The sequence below is a fragment of the Synchiropus splendidus genome, chromosome 19 (genome assembly GCF_027744825.2).
Source record: "Synchiropus splendidus isolate RoL2022-P1 chromosome 19, RoL_Sspl_1.0, whole genome shotgun sequence".
Taxonomy (NCBI): Eukaryota; Metazoa; Chordata; class Actinopteri; order Syngnathiformes; family Callionymidae; genus Synchiropus; species Synchiropus splendidus.
Window position 1 is genome coordinate 8,250,090 of NC_071352.1, and position 19,904 is coordinate 8,269,993.

Consider the following 19,904-nt stretch of genomic DNA (forward strand, 5'->3'; position numbering starts at 1 on the left):
GTTGATGATGCATCAAATCATGTGAATGAGTGGTTTGATTTATGATTTTATCGCGAGTCATTATCATTAGCTAAACCACTTATCATACGTATAAATAGCCATAAACCTGCAGTTTCAGTTTCAGACGTCTCCATAAACTCCGTCTTTATCAGATTGCGTGCGACAGGCGATAACCCTGGATCAGCTGCTCTCCTGTCCAGGGTTGTGCTCAAGTTAATTTGTCTCATAATCCGTCCTAATGACTGGGAACAACAGGAACGTGCCGCTCTGCAAACATGACTGGCGCATTTCGGGCCTCAGTAAAAGTCAATGATCGACACCGTTTGAGGTGTGCGTCTGTGGAGATATGAGGTTTGAGGGGTGTGTGTTAGCACCTCGACGTGGTCCAGGGTCAAAGGCCTCCAGTACCCCTGCACCCCTGAGCCAGCAAGGGGATTAGCGGGATTACCCCCCGAGCTGCCATGTCAGTCAGAGCTCCAGCAGAGACACCCCCACCCCACCCCCCTTCATCTAAGCCCCTTATCTCATCGCTCTCACACTGCTGTATATGATGTGTGTGTGTGTGCAGACTTCAGTGTCGCATCCTTGATAAAAGTGTTGAAGTGATCTGTTTAGTCTGTGTTGTCGCTCTGTTGGTGGAATTTGAATGCATCAAAGTAAGACTTGTTTTGAAATGGAAAATGCAAATGCGACACCAAAGAATAGCAACAGCAGCTTCTACTTACACCTGAACCATCATTGGCCTCCATCCAAAACTGTTGACAGTGTCAAAATGTGTTTCAGCTGAGGCGTCTGGGAGGGTGATTCATCTCACTGTGTTTGTTTATCACTGATCATCCATCTTCAACTGCTAAACTAAAGATTTTGCGCCTTCATGAACGCCACAATTTTGGACCCCAGAAAGTGCTACAAGGACACATCAAAGACTTACTGTTGAAACAAAATAATGGTGTGACAAAATCTTCCTTCAGTCCCAAGTATGTGTTTATTTTTGAGCGCATACTTCAAGAAAATGAATAAATCTAGACTAAAATAACATCTGCCTTGGTCCCCGGAGGCTCTTCCACCCAGCTTTGACTGTATTTTACAATGATTTTATTTGACTCATTCTTCGTCACTGGACCCACAAGTTTGCCTTATTTAGCTTATTTGAGACACAACTTTGCCGCTCAACGATATTGTGTTTTGACATTTTATTTATCATTTTTTATGTCTCCTAGGTGACATTTGGCCTTAAATAGCTCCCAAGTAAGACTTCATGTTTTTCACTCACCTGTATTATTATTATTATTATTATTATTATTATTATTATTATTATTATTATTATTATTATTAAGACGTATTATTATTACTTATTATTAGACTAAAATGGTCGACAAGAAAAAAAATATTTGCTTCTTCAGTTGATCAAGATAGGATCCCGTCAATAATATACAAATGATTGAATAAATTATGAGTATTTTTACACAAAACTTGTGTACATTAATAACAACATGATGAAATAAAAAATAAAAAAATAGCAAAATAATGTCTGTTTTGGAGCTTCAAATAGTTGCTTTACTGCAGATGAAATAACACTTGCATTAATTTTAATATTTGTGTTGTGTAAAAGAGAATATATATATATATATATGGCAGTTAATAATAACAAAAAACAACATGAATAAATGCAGCCTTATGATGCAAAACACTTAACTGTCAACAGTCCAACTCAAAAGGTGTTACATAGTCAAACAGTTATGTAGTTATCTCATTATTTTCTGCCAACAAAAGTGTGAGGATGGATATTAACATCCTCTGACGTGTTAAAAAAAAGGTGCTTTTGTGTCCACCTGTTGCTGATAGCATGTTTTAAGAACGACTTCCAGCGTGTCAGCAGGTGTGTCAACACACTGAGAATATGAGTGTGTGTGCTCATGTTTGGAGCTGAGCGATTGAATGGAATATGTACACACTCTCAAACACATTAATACAGAAACAAACATGGTGATGTCAGAGATCTGAGACTGTCGGAGCTGAAGTGGACAGACGAGTGATCTCATCTGCTGCCCCGACAACAGCGGGCTGAGCGCCACGCAAGGCCGTCCCTGTAATGACAGGGTTATTAGGCAGATCACGGCGCAGCTCTGATGCTTAAGGTCTGCTCCAAGGTGCTTTGCTTTGACTCCAACCTCTCTGGAGATCAGCTTGAGAGGCTCCATTGGCTCTCAAGGAAGCACCTGAGCGGATTTGCTGGCTTGATCTTGTTGAAAAAGTTTCATCCCTCGCTTCTGTCCACCTGGCGACAAACACCCGGACAGGTTGGAGCGGCTCAGAGAGGCTCAGCTGTTTGTGTTGCAGCCAGCTCTGTAAAGAATTCCACTCCCTGCTGGGAGCCCTTTAATCAGACATGAATGCTGAATCTGGGGTTGACACGAATCAGGTTTGATCTCTGCAGTAAACAAATAGGAGGAGGATAAAGTGCTCAAAACTATTAATAGTCTTAGACAGCAGGGGGAGCTGGGATTCCAGAACTTGCCAGCACAACACACACTTGAAATGAAGATAGTGGAGTACCGAGTACCAACTGAGTACCAAACTCTTCTGAAGGTTCCATTTTCTTATTCCCCGATTTTTTTTTATTGAAATCTGTTTTTGAGTTATTTTGCTGACAGATCATTTTTGACATGGCCTCCTTACTACACTACAAGAAGAAGAGCTTGAAATGTGAGAAACAATGGGCTGAAAGCAACTCACAGAGGAAAATGTGGAGGCTAGCATCGAGGCTAACCTGGAAAACAGTTGGATAGCAATACGAAGACAACCATGGCGGACCGACAATCGTGCTCAATTTCATCTTGTGAAAAAGAAAAGACAAGAATTTTGTCATTCTAAGGTTGGGTACATTTTAAAAGTGTAGTAATATGTGTAGTAATGTGAATGAAAGAAGAAACAATATCTTCGCTTTTTTTAAACGCTGCATGTTGCGCTCTGTTGTGGAATAAAGCCAGGAGCCAGAGGGCATATGACCGGCCCTTTGATACCCAGAACACACTTTGTTGTTGTTACGAATGCCGGAACAACCCATATGAGTGGCACGGCATACTTATATTTTCATACGTAAGTATGCCGTCAGTAGCTCCGAATTTTGTATCATAGTGTGAATTTTGTATCACCTCATAGTGGACTTCATAAACTCGAACTCCACCGATGTTTTTGCTGTACCAACTGGAAAAGAAGCCACATTTTTTAAATCAAATCTTTTTAGATAAAAACCTTTGGCTCCGCCCACTTCCTCAAAATACAATAGTGCTTTGTATACCCATTTAAATGGACCACAGAGAACCATTACATTGGTCAATACATTTGCCTAAATATCTGGTACGACTCAAAACTAACACCTTTAACGTGCTTGCTAATGTAGCCAGAATAAATCCCTGCGCTTCTGTCAGATTTGGACTGAAATAATATCAAAGAAAAGCAGGCTAGTCGCCGAACATATGTCATCTGGTGCTGTTCAAAAGGTTGCCGTGGGCAAACACCAGCGACAGCAGCAACCAGATATCCCCAAATCTACTGCCTGCAGGCCGGGTGTCCCTCAGGGAGTATTTCCTAGATGAAAACCCCGGCCATTATTCCAACAGGTGCTTTCACCAAAATAAAAAAGAGCACCTTCATAGTCCAGAAGGAGATGAGGGGAGGAATTTACGATGCGAAAAGCGGAAATTCTTTAGGCCAGACTTTACAACCTGGATAGTTCAGTTCTCCGACCGAGTCTTTGAATATGTATGAAGTCATAATTCATGTTTTCACAGAGCTAGAGTTTCAAAAGTTGGATGCTCTCCCTTGCGAGAATGGGCTGGCAGATCGTAAAGGAATTTCAGATGGGTTTGGCAAAATGAAAAATATTGAAAGCAACAAATCTGCGCGCAATTGTTAACATTCCGGGTTTGAGTCTCAGTCCAGAGGCTGAAATACCTTCAGAGGAACAAGGGATGTGGTCAAGCTGATTTCCCTAGCAAAGCGCAGGTTGGGTGGAGGTCTCCCAACGGAGTGATCTCCGTATTTTTGTTACCACATTCCTGCCCTGCTTCTGTGCGCCGATCAGAAGCGTGTCTCCAGCTCCTCTGAGTGATCGTTCCTCTTGTCGAAACCATGTTTTAAACGCTCCTCTTTGAACCGTCCGATGCTTCAGTTTTCCCAAGTTCAGAGTTTTCAGTCGTGTCGTGGCCTCCATCCAGGGTCTTGACTTCTGTTGCATGTCTTTGATCTTGGCAGAAATGACAAGGTTGTGTGGTCCCAGAGCCCCCAGGCCTCCTCTGTCACCACCAACAGCACATGACAAGGTCACGCCAGGCGAGCACATCAAGCATGACACAGACTCTACCTTCATGACAGGAGACCGTGGAGCAGGAACCTCAGAAAAACTTCTATTTCGGTATCAGAAAGTTGCTACCAAGCCTTCACCATGAGTAAAATAATATGAATCTTGAGCCTAAAAGTGAATTTTTAGAGACATTAAATTTCACTTTGTCATCCAATGAACCTGTATTAACTTCAACTGTTGCAGTACATGAGGGGCTTTCAGGTCATTGATGAAACTTCAGGTTTTCTGGGGTGAGATTTGGGCACTCCAATTTCCTCCCAAAAGACCAAAAACCAATGACTCTAAAATACCAATAGCACAAGTGTCCAGCTCAAGGCTCCGGGGCCGAATTCGGCCCATAAATTGATTTCATGAAGCCCACTAGAGCATATTGAGTTTAGTTCTCTCAAACTCAATATACAGTATGTTTTAGTAAATTCCAGTTGATTCTTGGCTTGGAGATCTGGACTCATTAATCTGTTGGTCTCAGCAGGGAGTTTGTTGATCGAATCAGACTCTAAAAAAACAATTCTTAAAATATTTCAAAATCCAAATGCCTTCAAACCCATCTTTAGCTTGTAGAGACCACATACTGCAACAAACACGGCCAAAGCAGGCATCTAGTATTGTGACCAACTGGCCTTCAGTTTTGGATCTCTCAACATAAACTCCAACTTCTTTTTGCTACTTCACTTTTAATTTCCCAAACATATTTTTAAAAACATTTTTCAACCCTTTTTTTTTAAAGCGGATTGTGTTTTGAGTGAATAACATGCAAATACACTTCGAATAGTGCATGAAAAACTCACTGTCTTATTCCACTACTCGCTGTCATATGTAAGAACTAGTGGCCTCATTAAATTATGACTTCCATCATATCTCTCAGTGTAATTGTGCAGACAGATTCCTCTCTTCCAGTTATTTTAATGCCCCCAAGGAATTCTCACACACAAACCTGATGATGCCTCTCCTATGAAAAACACATTTTCAACGTATATTAATCCTCATTCGGTCGGTGTTTTTCCGACTGTACATGTGGCTCTGTATCTGAAATGAAGCAAAGCGGGTTTTGTGGACGCGGAGTCAAACCCTGAAGGTAAAGAGCAGACAAACATGATAATCGTCGGTTGGTGAAATTACAGACTGCGTGCAGCCGCTAATGGAGTTCAGCTTTGGGTTGGAGGGAAGTGAGGTCAGTCTGTCATCGAAGCCGACTTACATTCCACGACGCCAAGCAGGGACCCTGTGGAAGAAGTGCACTGTACTTCCACGGACACTTATCAACAGCCGTGTTATCCTTGCATAAAGTAATGGCGCCGGGCCCACACAAGGAGCATGATAATCCAGTCTCTCCGCGAGGCCGACTTTAGCTCATTAGCATTAGACAAACATGCCATCGCTGTCGGAACCAGCGCTGCTGATGCATATTTCATTACAAGGTATTGACAGTGCATTGAAACTTTGACCTCTTCCAGATTCGCTTGCGCGCTCCTGCGAGTCGACAAACAGCCTGAACCACACAAACCGCGGTGCTTATACATTCCTGTCTCCAGGTCATGATCACATTTTAGGGAACGATTCTCTGCACAGGCCTGAACTCGGAACTCAGCATTTGATTTATGGCTCTTCCATTGTTTGACCGAGCCTTTTAAGACTGGTGATTACTGCCAGAGTATATACGTGCTCCGAGGACTCGCTCCTTTTCCTGCTGTCTCTGAGCGATCGCCGCTCATATCCTGCCTCTAAGTCTTTCCACCGCGAGTGGTTGATGGATCGCGCAGGAGTGCTAGTTGCACAGCTGGCATCATGAGTTCTGCTTCACCTGAAGTCTATCGCCGGATCAATGATGGCGTCGTACAGGTGCTTGTGAAGGTGTGTATAAACAGATGTTCAGCCTGCGGGTGCATCGACAGTACGGTACATGTCAGCCAATCACGATGTGTTAGTAGTCAGACCAGGAAGTAGAACAAACAAACTCATCTGTCTTTTGCTGATATAAATATTTGAAGTGTGATTAAAAAAAAATAAGTACCATCGAGTCATTCATTTGAAGTTTCATTCACTCATTAAAAGGTTTTTTAAAACTTTGATCCCAACTGCCGGTGGTGACATCATTACCCAGCGACACATTGTGTGGAACACCGACACCAGATGGTATGTGACCATGGAAAACCTTTCCACTACATAACATGACTTCGAGAGCTTCAAGGATGGAAATGTGTTTGAGGATGGAAGAAAGATGGATGGATAGATAGATAGATAGATAGATAGACAGACAGACAGGCAGACAGACAGACAGATAGATAGATAGATAGATAGACAGACAGACAGACAGACAGATAGATAGATAGACAGACAGATAGACAGACAGACAGACAGACAGATAGATAGATAGATAGATAGATAGATAGATAGATAGATAGACAGATAGACAGACAGACAGACAGACAGACAGACAGACAGATAGACAGACAGACAGACAGACAGACAGACAGATAGATAGACAGACAGACAGACAGATAGATAGATAGATAAATAGACAGACAGACAGACAGATAGATAGATAGATAGATAGATAGACAGACAGACAGACAGATAGATAGATAGACAGATGGATGGATGGGTGGATGGATGGATGGCGGGTGGGTGGGAGGGACTACGGACAGGCAGACAGACAGACAGATAGACAGATAGATAGATAGACAGACAGACAGACAGATAGATAGATAGATAAATAGACAGACAGACAGACAGACAGATAGATAGATAGACAGACAGACAGACAGACAGATAGATAGATAGACAGATGGATGGATGGATGGATGGATGGATGGCGGGTGGGTGGGAGGGACTACGGACAGGCAGACAGACAGACAGATAGACAGATGGATAGATAGACAGACAGACAGACAGACAGATAGATAGATAGATAAATAGACAGACAGACAGACAGATAGATAGATAGATAGATAGATAGATAGATAGATAGATAGATAGATAGATAGATAGATAGATAGATAGATAGATAGACAGACAGACAGACAGACAGATAGATAGATAGACAGATGGATGGATGGATGGATGGCGGGTGGGTGGGAGGGACTATGGACAGGCAGAAAGACAGACAGATAGACAGACAGATAGATAGACAGATTGATAGACAGATTGATAGATAGATTAAAAATTAATGTAAGTAAGGATATTAATATGTGTAAATATGCCATCAAACCTATACAAATATTTATTTTTGTATGCATTATATTTGAATACAAGTAAAACCATTACTACGAGAGATAAAAGACATTATTTCAAAACATAGAAGAAAGAAAATGAAAAAAATTATTTTGAGGAATAAGAGACACAAAAATGAAACAAATGAAACAAAGACACAATACAGGCAAATACAGGCCACATACGGCCCCTGGGCCACCTGCTATAGAAGTTCCTGTTAGCCCTCAACCCCAAGAGCGTTCACGTCACGTTTCCCTCTCAACATGCAGTTGATTTCTGATGGATTTGGAGCGTAATGTGGCAGCTAGGCTTAAGATGAAGGGCGTCATTTTTGAATGACACGATGAGATCTGAGTGAACGACATGTTTCGTCAGAAATACGGGACCCGTCCAATAAGAAAGCTGCCTCAGGTCACATGCTTGCCTGACATCTCAAGATCGCCAAACTGTCGCCCCTCACTTGAGGGCTTTCCAAGTCCATACAAATAAGTTTGACACTCCGCTCTTCCCTTCCTCATGACATCACAGTCGCTCCACATTATTTGGCCCAGATCTGAAAGGGGGTCCCATCATTGTGTAGCAGTGATTTATGATCTATTGAAGGCTTTGACTGTTGCCGATATGTGCTGAACAGATCTGTTCAGGGGATGGTGTCCAAACCTTTACAGAGAGACTCTGTTAAAATGACATAAAATCTGATCCACTGTTCACCCCAGAGGCGATTGGTGAAAAGCTATTGTGCTCAATAACAAGATTTATGGCTAAAACATGTAGCTGTTTGACAGTCAGCCCAGTCGTCCTGCTTTTCTTTCTGAAGCAATAGCAAATGTGTGTGTTTGCATGTGTGTACACGCGTGGCTTCTTACAATACAAGCGCAGCTGCAGCGCACCACGCCCAACACTGCCGGAGCCGCTGGTGGCACGGAGAAGCATGCCAAGTGAAATCCTCAGACTTCACGCGTCAGTGGGTTCGCCACGGGCTAAAGGTTGTCACTCCTCTCATCATCTTGCTGCGTGAGCTTTAGGCTGCTAGAAACGGTCGCACACCTCACTTCTGCAGGAGGAGACACCTGGCATCTTGTATCAAAGAAAGACAAGGTGTGAAGGCTCATGTTTATTTGTCACCAGAGACTGGTCTTTACACAGTCGAGCATCCTTGATCCACATAGCTGTTTCTCAGGTACGATTATCCATTAAAGCATGTTCGCAACCCTATAAAGACTCGCCGTGAAAGTTGACACCCCTGATAACAGATGTGGAGGCAGCGTTTAATTGTGTGTTCACACCCACATCTTCAGAAATGATGATGATGTTAGCAGAAACATCTTCACACCAGTTTTGCAGTTTGATGTCTTGAGACCTCAACTTTCATTATGGCCTAATATCTGGATCTTTTTATAATATAAAGGACCTCAAATGCATTAACATCTGTTGAATTGTATTTATAATGGACATTGCAAGTGAAATTGCAATATTTATTTGCCCAATATTATTGCCCTACATTTATGCGCCACATATTGAATGTTGTATTTGTACGGTAAACATGATTTATACAAAACTAAGTGCAAAAATAGAAACTTTTATTATGTTTGTTGTTTGGTTTTACTATAGTTGTTGTTATGGCTCATGTTGTTTGAAAAACATTTGAAAAACAAAAAAGAAAAAGCAGCAACACATATTAGAATTATTATTTATATTATTTTATTTTCATTGTTAGTGTTCATTGAACTTGTAATTACAAAAACAATATATTAATAAATTAAGACGTTTTATTTTCAATAACAATTCCAACTTTTTGTCATATTTAATTTTCTGTTTTTGTTCTTCTCTGTAAATAAAATGAAAAATAAATAAATAAAACATTATTCATGATTTGAATTCTCTCTTTAATGTATTTGAAGATTTAATTTTTAGCGTATAGATTGATTTTCCCTCACATTGAGCATAGCTGAACTCATTTCATTAAAATGAAGTCAAGTATAAGTACATTTATTTACTGTAAATCTTCCTTTGTACAATTGTTTATTTATTTATTTTGTTTGTCTATTTTCTCATGTCATAATTTGGAAATAAATAGGCAGAAAACAAAGTGAAAAAAGTGCATATTTCCCTTTAAATTTCCACTTATGTTGGCACTCCTGCTATTTCATACACAAAAGTCTCCACTCTTGACCTGAGAAAGGCATATTGTGTGTTGGACCGTGTGTCTTTGGTGCTGAAGACCCGCAGTATCCTCCCTCCTCTGAAGTCTCAGAGTTTTCATTAGATGTGGCGCTGCACCTCCTGCTTATTATGACCTTGGATCACCTTTGAAAAACACCACTCAGAGCTCCTCAGTAACCCTCAGTGGAAAGCCTTGTCTCCTGCCACCCAAACATCCTGCTATTTTAACTCACTCCTCGGCTGATTATGCTTATTTTTTCCGCTTTCTTGAAATGATACAGACTCGTATTCGGCTGCACCCACCTATTGAATGAACATGCCACACTTGCCTTAATGACAGACCAAAAGTCTGTCTCCCTTCACACCCAGACTGACTGATCTGGTAATGTGATGCTGCGCGTCTGAAGATAAAACACACACGTGATCGTCTCTGTGTCCACTGCTCACCTTTTAACTCCGGCTCATAACATGCCATTAGATCCCGCCCTGGCCTGGTTTGGTTGAACCAGCACACACTGTCATTTAGCGTCCAGTCAGACTGGATACTTTGAATGACTCAATGAGAAATGCAAAGACGCTGGTTTTAGCTTCGCGTAATGAAAGGACCGCAGATATACTTAAGTAAACACTCACAGATATGTGTTCACACATAAGAGTGAGTGAATGGAAAGGATATATTTAACTGTGAGACATTTTGCCCACATAAGAAATGAAAATGAAGATGCTAATGCTAACAACTTTAGCATTGACCAGACATCAGAATCAGAATCAAGTAGTGTTTTGGAAAGGGTTTTGGAATAAAGTGCTGACAAAAAAATAAATTAAATAAAATAACAACAAGGCTGTTCACGAATTCAACAGTCTGATGGCCGAGGGGAAGAAGCTGTTCCTGTGATGGGATGTTCTGGTCTGGATGGACTGTAGCCTCCTGCCAGAGGGAGGAGGGACAAACAGTCCACGACCAGGATGAGAAGGGTCGGCTCTGATCCCACCTGCACGTCTCTGGGTCCTAGAGGCATACAGGTCCTGAAGAGGTGGCAGGTTGCAACCGATCACCTTCTCAGCAGTACGTAATAACACTGTAATATTCAATCATCACTTCATCTATTTCCAATGCTGCTTTCTTCTCGACAAATCATCGACACCGTGTGCTGGACGATGGCCAGCACAGAGGTCCCAAATTTTAAAGGCCACTAAAGGCTGCCAAAAATTCTCCTGGCTTGGTCCATGGAAGGCGGTCGCACAAAAAAAAGTGAGCGATAACATCTAAATACTCAAAATGTGGGTTTGGAAAAAATAAAAAAAGTGGAGTGCACACTCACAATAAACCTTTATGTCCACAAAATATCTACTTGCTGGCCGCAGTTGGCCTGTGGGCCAAAGGTTTGATGACATGGTCAGACAGGATGTGGATTGTAGAGATGAATCGTAGAACTTAACTTCATGTTCTGACTGCGTCCTGCTCATTCGGAACTACAATATCCTGTACTCAGTAGAGTTGAGCCATGATCGGTGAGACCACCACCAGTCAAAACTATGTTAAAAAGTGAGTCAAGTTGTGGAGGGAAAAAATGAATGTGCAATAACCTGATCACGTTAGAATTTGTGCTTGGTTTTAGTCTGATGCGCTGGTGTAACACTTGGAGCCTTCGGGGCCGCCCTGCACACGCTCGGCTCACATATCAGTAGCAGCGGCAGGTCATCAGGTGGAGAGGTCGTGACCTGGGAGAGGGCCTCATTAGACAAACATTTGGTCCCCGAGTCACCCACTGATGGAGAGTCAGAGAAAAAGCACTCGTCATCGACTCACTGACAGAAACAGCCGGACACCAGATGAAAAATGATCATTCGATTTCCCCCTCTGGCTCCGTTTCAAACCTCTGGGATGTTGAAATGATATTCAACAGAGTGAAATATGGGCGCTTCCTGTGTCACAGCAGGAGGGTGGTAAAGTCAGCTGTGGACGGAGTCTGGCCGTGCGGATGTGAGGAGTCACCCATGCTGATTTAGACACGTCCAGAGATCCTCAAGAGCAGGAAGCTATCGCGGTGGGGAATACCCAGCTAGACATGCTGTGGAGGGGGCAGGGTGTGATCCGGGTCTGGGCCTGACCGGTCAGTCTGAGTGCCGACTAATGAAAACAAATGATCGGCCGAGGTCAGAAGGTTGAGATCAAGGCTGAGGGATCCCGCGCCTCTCTCCGTTTCCATCCCCAGGTGATTAATGGGAGGCGAGAACAGGCCATTCTCTGTGAGGTTCTCACCCCGAGGCTTCGGAGCCTGTTGGCAATGGTGCGCAGCCCACCTGTTGGACCATTAGGACTCGGTGACACCAAGCCAGAGGACATCCTTCCTGGCTCCAGGCTTCAAGCCTCTGTTTCCACATGGACTGTTTGTAATCTCACCACCATCACAGAACCAACCTAAACATAAACATATGCAGTGGGTCGCATACATTGTTCCATTGCGGGGCAAGCTGACAGTCTGCAATCCTGACTCCACCACCAGACGAGAAAAATTGTGTTCCAAAATAAATAAAGTTGTGGGTGAAAAAAAAATATATAGTGTGTCATATATGATATTTAAAGTTATAGTTCTGTTATTTAAAAAATGAGAATTCCATCTTGAATTTTAAATATTAATTGAAGTAATAAAAAAAACTATATTGTTGGAAACATTTTTTAATCATTTGATCGAATTATGTATATTGAATGTGAATGTTTAGTTTGCACATATGAGCAATGGTCTCTAAAGTGCGATACCTGCGCTTTATAGTCGTATATTTTGGTAACGTTTGAGGAGTTGCGAACCTTGATCGCCAGGGTGAGGCACTGCTGCCCCCTGCTGGATATTGAAAACCTACACAATAAGCTGAATTGTAAGCGAAGGCTGATCCGTAAAATTGGTTAAAAACGTTCCCGAAAATCTTTTTTTTATTTAATTAATTAAAATATTATATATAGATAATCCGTTTAAAGTCGAATTACATTTCAAGCAACGTGTGAAGTTTTAATGTGTGAAAAGAAAGAATTAAGATTCCACTTTTTAAAAATATTGACTCACATATTTCGGCATATTGACCGTTTTTTCATTCATTTATTTTTCAATAGTAAGAAGGCAGTTGAGAAAACGCTGAGGCGGGGACGCATGTTTTAGTTGCATAACCACATATGAGCCACTAGATGGCAGTGTTGCCAAGCAGCGCCGCAGTGACAAAGGATTCCGCTTTCAAAATCCGAATGAAAATGAAAGCTATTTAAAGACAAAAGATCATGGAGAAGGTTTCACTTCACTAAGTGATGACCGATTTATGAGCTGTAAATCTCACAATGGCGATTAAAAAGTGACAAATATCTTTGCTTCAGCCGGTAAAGATGATGATCCAGAGCTATCTTTTACTGGATCAAGCGGTTCAGCATTATGTTGTCAGAGTGAGCTTTCCATCAGATGCTCGGCAGGCAGATGCCTTTTGGTCCAGGGTGTCTGCTGCCTCTCACCCCGGGGAGCTTGGATGCACTGCAGCCCCTCGTCATCCCATAACTAACATCATAAGCTTAAACTGACATTATTTTACGTCCATGATTTTTAAAAACAACAGATTCAGTAAAGAGTTTAATCTCCAATGGGACCAACACTGCAACAGTGGCTCTGTCTTTCGGGACACAAAACAGAGGTATTGATCATCCCCATCTGAAGAGAGAGCAGTGACCCTCCTGGGTCCTGCTGAGGTCACCTTGAGCAAGTCACAACCGGAACACTGCTCAGTGCCATGGATCAGTGTGTGTCCATATCTATCGTTTGAAAAACAATATACTGTTTAAGGGAGCGTAGTGTGACGGGACACCATGAAGAGTCTGTCACACTCCAGGGGCCAAACCCAGTCCTCCAAGTCATTTTATGCATGCGCTTTCATTAAATATATTTTCTCTTTCAAATAAAGTCTTTTAGATTTGCATCTTGACTGAGATTATACAATAATTTGTCTGCTAACCTCTAAACATGAACGGGTGGAAATTTAATGAAGGTCAATGAATTTGAATTTAGGTCCAGAAGTGAATCTCTTGTGTGTTGAAGAAGTGAATTGGCTGATTGAGTTAATAACATCTGCCTTATAATACCCAGGTTTTTTTGTGTGTGTATATATATATATATATATATATATATATATATATATATATATATATATATATATATATATATATATATATATATAAATCCAAAATAATATTATTTTATATCATTAGCGATTTAAAAAAAATCTAGTTAATTAGAGAATTTGTGTTTAATACATTTCTATTAATCGCAGTTTTTAATGGCATAAGAATTTGCCACAAGGAGCCACATTTTTCAATTTGAATGAATTTGGTATATTACTGAAGCAAATGAAGGACCCATATGTACATTTAAACAACAAATTATTATTTATTTTGCATCAGTTTAACAATAGCACAATAAGTCACGATGGTGGCTATATTCAAGTTTTTATATCACCTTATTTAAACTAAAGCTCTTTTAATGTCTTGAAAATATTTGTATAAGAATTTCAAGTCCATTCAGAGTAGCGGAAACACAGGAACATTGTGTAGTGAAAAACCTCCCCGAACCAAAGCAAACAGATGCTTTTGTTTGCTTTTGTTCAGGGATTCCTCCATGTTTGTTGTTGTTGTTCTCATCCTAGCAGCCATGTGTCTTGTGCATCAGTGTGATCAATGGACCAGGAACTCCTGCACTGACAAAGGTTTCGTTAAATTAAATTGTTTTAATAATAATTAAACATAATAATGTTGTAATTGAGTAATTGCAATTAACTCGTTATTATATACATATATACATAAAATAAGTTTAGCAGACTTTTGATTATTGCTGCCTTCACATTTTCTATATCTATTGAATGAAAGAAACTGCAATGCAATTTCACTTTCATCGCGATGTACAGTAACACGTGATGTCACTTTAGTTGCTGCGAGCTGGAGCTTGCAAGACTACATTACCCAGAAGTCCTCAGTGCGCAGCCGCGAGTTGTCACCGCTGTCGCTCTCCGCCTGTGTTCTCCTGAACCTCCAGCATCCCTGCGCAGGCTCGTGTAGACGTGTGTGAGTGTGTGTGTGTGTGCGAGAGAGAGGCGAAAGCGTTGTCAGAGAAAAATGTGATGGTGGAATAAGTTCTCGCTGCGATCAGCTCGCGATGCAGGAAGGGAGGCATGGCAGATTGGATTTCGCGCTGCGCTTCTTTGGACCTTTTTGTTTTGAGAAATATCATGCGGAATATTCCCATCTGTAGGTGTTAACGCAGACAATATCAAGATGAAGAAGCAGTTCAACCGAATGCGACAGCTCGCCAACCAAACGGTGGGAAGGTAAGAAAAAAACACCAATTGTTCTGCGCGTAGATATGAATTATGAATGGCTGCTGCATTTAAATATATTCTTTGAGATGAATCGTAGTCCGCTTTGGAGGACTGCGGCGTGTAGGCGCATTGCCCACCGCACGCAGCCCACGGAGGTGCATTAAATATAGACCATCGCAGCGGCACACCCCATCACACACGCAGCCGGGGCCCCCGCAGCACCGGCGTCTCCCCCAAATACGCTGTGCAGATGAGGCAGAATGTGGCCCCTGTCACTCACACGCACACAGTCAGAATGGGATGCGGCGTGGTTGCGACAGGATGGAGAGGAAAAAGGCGCACTGTTTTCATTACGCAGTAATGTCAGCTGTTGGCGGAGGGAAGCACCTCCCAGGCGGGGGCACCGTCAGCCCCACGCAGTCCTGAAGTGAAGGTCGTCAAGTTGTCTCTTCACTAAGGCGTGACCTTTTGGGCTCCTGCGTGTGGACCTCCACCCAGTCATAATATGCTTGAGGTGCTCTCTGGAGGAGGGGAACACCTATTCGGCTCTTGCTTTCTCTGATCATATCTGAGTGACTCATTGGTCCGTGGGTGTGATTCCGGATTTGAAAGCTACCTGCACCCACCCAGTCAAGGGTCCCCCACGGCTTCCACCCGAATAGGCAGCCCTGTATTCTTACAGGAGAATCCCGGAAGGATGTCAGATATCAGTTATTAAACTGATAATAACCCCCCAAAGCTGCCACTGTTTAACCCTCAAAGCTAAAGGTTTTTTAAATTTCTCTGCTCTGTCACAATAATTGAAAGGAACCAAATATGATCTAGAAATATGGGGAGAAAGAGTGGCAAAATATTTATAAAAGCAAATGAAGTCAATAGAAGAGCTGAGCCAGAAGGCACATCCTATTTCATTATTATTATTAATTATTAATATTTTGATCGACTGGTCACTGAATACCGTAATGATTAGTATATTAGTATTTTCTGTTACTATATTAATACTAATGGGAAATGTATGTAAATCATAGTTTACATTTGTGCAGTGTTAAATGTTGTTTTGAAACTTTACTGTGCTCAAAACGTGGTGAGAAATGTCCTTTGATGTGTCCTTGTTTTATGAAATGCTCGCATACTTTTCAACATTTGAAAAGCATTTGATGTCACGACTAGTCAACTCTTGAACCGTCGCCAACTCATTTAACAGTTTATTTATTGTCATTACATTGTTATTATTATTTGATTATGAATAGCTATCCTAAACAAGGTCGAGTGTAGTGGGTGTGTCTCTTATAGAAATACTCATACAGTCGTGCCTCGGTTCTCGACCACAATCCGTTCCAGATGGCCGTTCGAGAAGCGATTTGTTTGAAATCTGAATCAATTTTTCCCATTACAATGAATGGAAAAAGAAATAATGCGTTCCAAGCCTTAAAATAGTCTTTTGTAGGAGTGAATGTAGAGTGTCTGCTGCAGGTGCGCTGTTCCTCTATGTGTGTGGCCGCTGCATGTGGGAGGGGTTGCCGAGTGAGTGACGTCTCTCCAGAAGTGAAGAGGTGCCCGGTGCGTGTCCAGCTCTGAATGTGCGCTTCTGTGCAGTTTGGCTGTGACAAAGTCATAAACCAAGTCACGCTCTGTCCCAGACTCGCCTCATCCCTGTCCCAGCTCCAGCCCACAACAGGACATCAAACCCTGGAGTGAGCGCCTACAGAGGGTGCGTTATACACAATAACAAACGCGTCGTGGGTCAGCTGATCGGTCCGTGCGCATTAGGTTTTTTCCGTCTTTTGTCGGGGGCGTTCCAGTTCTGAATTTTCGTTCGAAATCCGAAGCAAAAATCTCGAAATTTTTGTTTGAACTCTGATTTGTTCAAAGTCTGAGACGTTTGAAAACCGAGGTACCACTGTATTTTCTCTGGGATTTCTTGGTACATCGCCGCAGCTAGCTTGTTAGCAGACCAGCAGTCTTGAGAATGTGTCCATAATTCGTGATCAGTGACGATGATAATAACCAAATCAAAGACATATTGTGTTTATCAGATCCCCTTGTTCCCCAAAGTAGACACAGACTGATGTTTTCATGTCATTGTTGCCATGCAACAGATGAAACTGGAGCCCGCTGCTACTGTACATGCAGCCTTCTGATCATAACAGCGGGGTGAAAGGTCACATGATATCCCAAAGCACCAGTGCATGCCGTCTTATTCACCGTCTGGTTTTGAAACAGATGTTTTGTCGTTCTTCATCTGAAAAAGCTTCTTAAATTCTTCTCACTTGACTGAACACCATGTAACCGACATTTCTCATATTAGCATTGGGTAAAAAACGCAACACAAACAAGGTTTATCTGCTGGAGATATATCTCTATGAGGATTCTGTGTCTTTCTAGCCATGCTAGTATTAAATATATTTATGAGCCCTCATTACACAGCCTGTTCTACATGCACAGTAGCGTCCCTGTGAAGGATCGCTGGGTGGAGTCAGACAAATGTTTGTGAGTGCAGGTTAATGGGGCGACTTAATAGAACTGTTCACGCAACAAACACCCCCCCGGTCTTCCTCAGTGTGATGCATTCGCTTCCGATTTGTCTTGGAGGACGGAGGCTCCGCTTGTTTTGCTAGTTAATCCCGCTGGAGTATCATGGAAATGTGTAAATGTTGACTCCAGTCTTCTCACTCTGTCTAATGATTGCGTAGTAAAAGGTTTTACTAGATTACAAAATGGGATTTACAGACCAGACGCTTCTAACAGTAAAGAAATAGATGCAATACAGTAAACCCAGGCATTTTTATTTTTATTTTTCATTGCATTGCATTAGCTTTTATGCATTGCTACTCTGCTGGCAGAAAATACTCTGAATGTCTTGACTTTTTTAACTAGTCAATACTAAAAATATATTCATGTATATGTTCGTTTTATAAATTCATTTTTGCCTCATACATTTCAAGTAAGAACATTACCTTAAAAAAAGGCGGCCTCTGCTTCCACCTAGCCAGCTCATATAAAAAGGTACAGAGTGGGTTTCTTTTGGATTCTTCCTCTGTCTGAAAATATCAGGTGCTTTCACACTAGAGGAAGTACTTCGGTTCCAATAGCACTACATGAGTTTTGCATTTCTGAAACTCTCAATAGTTATCTTTGGTGTCGGGTCCATGATCAAATTTTTCTCAGATTTCCGCCATTTAAAGTTTTTCATATTGTTAAAGTCTGAATCAAACTTCTGTAGTGAATCCATGTATATGTACAATACTATTATTATAATGTGAGTGAGTTGTAACTCAAAATATACGTAGATAAAATGATGACAAATGGGAGACACAAAACATCCCTACTTTTATTTAACCAATATTTCGACACAAGCTTTCTTTATTTCGGAGTCTGATTCATGCAATGCAGAGGGCACTGCTGCCTCCTCACCCACTTTTTCAAGTCTGTCTTTTTTGTATCGGCGCTCCTGTGAAATGGCGGCGACGGAACAAGTTCTTCTCCTCAGCCTGTGAAAGCGGATTTTTTTGGTTGGTTGTTTTAATTTAATTGTGCTTTAAACCGTGCTAATCATGATTTAGTGAGTCTCCTGGGCGCCTTTTAAGTCGACCTGGAGGGAGGCCCACGGGAAAGCCCAACGCAAACTGGTGGACCTCTCTTAATGGACCTTCTTAATCGCTCTCTACTTCCACCCAAAGCAGCTTACAACTGACCCTTTTTATCATGATGGTAAAATTAAGATTTTATTTATTGAAAAAATATCTTTTTTTCCACACTGGTGTTGTGAATTTATAATGTGCTTAACATGAATGTCATGTCCCGTTTCAAAGGTAGCTGGTCGAGTGAAGGTCTTCTGTCAGCGGGTGTTCAGGTGTGCTGTGTCAGCATCACTCCGGCTCCCTGAGGGTGGTGTTTCAGCCGCTGCTTGGCAGGGTGACATCTGCGTCATGTGATTCCTGTTTGGCCAATCCCCTGCGTGGAGGTCGCCTTCCGACCGGGGGATGTGCAGCCATGCATACTCCTGGCCTTAAAGAAATTGTGTATTGGCTCATCGGAGGAGACAATGGCTGACGCTGCTCGGGGAAAGGAGACAAGTTTCCTTTCAATTGTTCATGTTAGGTTACTGTCAAACATCGGTGATGGGAATTCTGTTTGAGATGTTCTGTGTTAATGTGCTTTGAAGTGAGCTGTTTGATCCGTATTCATCCCTGATGGATGTCTTCGGGTGCCCTCAAACAGGGCAGATAAATGAGTTTGGTTCAGCCGTCCCCTTCCCTCCGTCCTTCTTGACCCACTTCTCTATTCCCAACTCACTGCCCTATCTGGGTCTGAGGCGGCGCGGCAGGAGACTGCACAGGAAGTTTATATGAAACCTGTTCTGTGGCATTATCATTCCCGCTGCTCTTTTCTTAAGGCTTCACTCGCCACTCAACAAAGCTATTATCGGAATCTGCAGCCATTTGCAGGTTGGCTGCTGAGTCCTAGATGCTTTTCTCCCACCAGCACTTTGCTCATTCACCCATCTGCCATTTTTGGCTTTAGAGTGTGTGTGTGCCAGTGAGGAACTCACAAGTATGAGGGGCTTGTCGGGATTTTTTTCTCACAGAGAAATGGGGAAATCCTGTTCTAAATGAACCAAAAATAAACATTTCAGTAATATTAAGCTTTGTGGTATTCATTTTCTTTTAGAACCTCTGAGAATAATTCATTCTGAACGGGCATTTGACTTGCAGTTAGAAATTATTGAAGATTTACAATAAAAATATGGATGGCTGGTAATAACATGGATTTAATAAAACTAAAGGTATGTGATACAGTGTTGCCTCAACACATTCCC

At 41.9% G+C, this 19,904-nt stretch overlaps 1 protein-coding gene across 7 annotated transcripts in view; it reads left to right on the forward strand.

Moving 5' to 3' along the window:
• Nucleotides 1–14,739: 14,739 nt before the first annotated feature.
• The window catches only part of arhgap44a (Rho GTPase activating protein 44a), a 32,696-nt gene continuing 27,531 nt past the window's right edge, over nucleotides 14,740–19,904 (forward strand). For 6 of the 7 annotated variants that reach the window (XR_008413211.1, XM_053851670.1, XM_053851675.1 and 3 more), the window contains exon 1: nucleotides 14,740–15,094. Coding sequence is in view for 6 of the 7 variants with exons in the window: in XM_053851670.1 (XP_053707645.1) it covers nucleotides 15,042–15,094 (53 nt within the window). In the remaining variant the exon portion in view is untranslated. The remainder of the gene's footprint in view (nucleotides 15,095–19,904) is intronic. The other variant, XM_053851676.1, reaches the window with a different exon arrangement.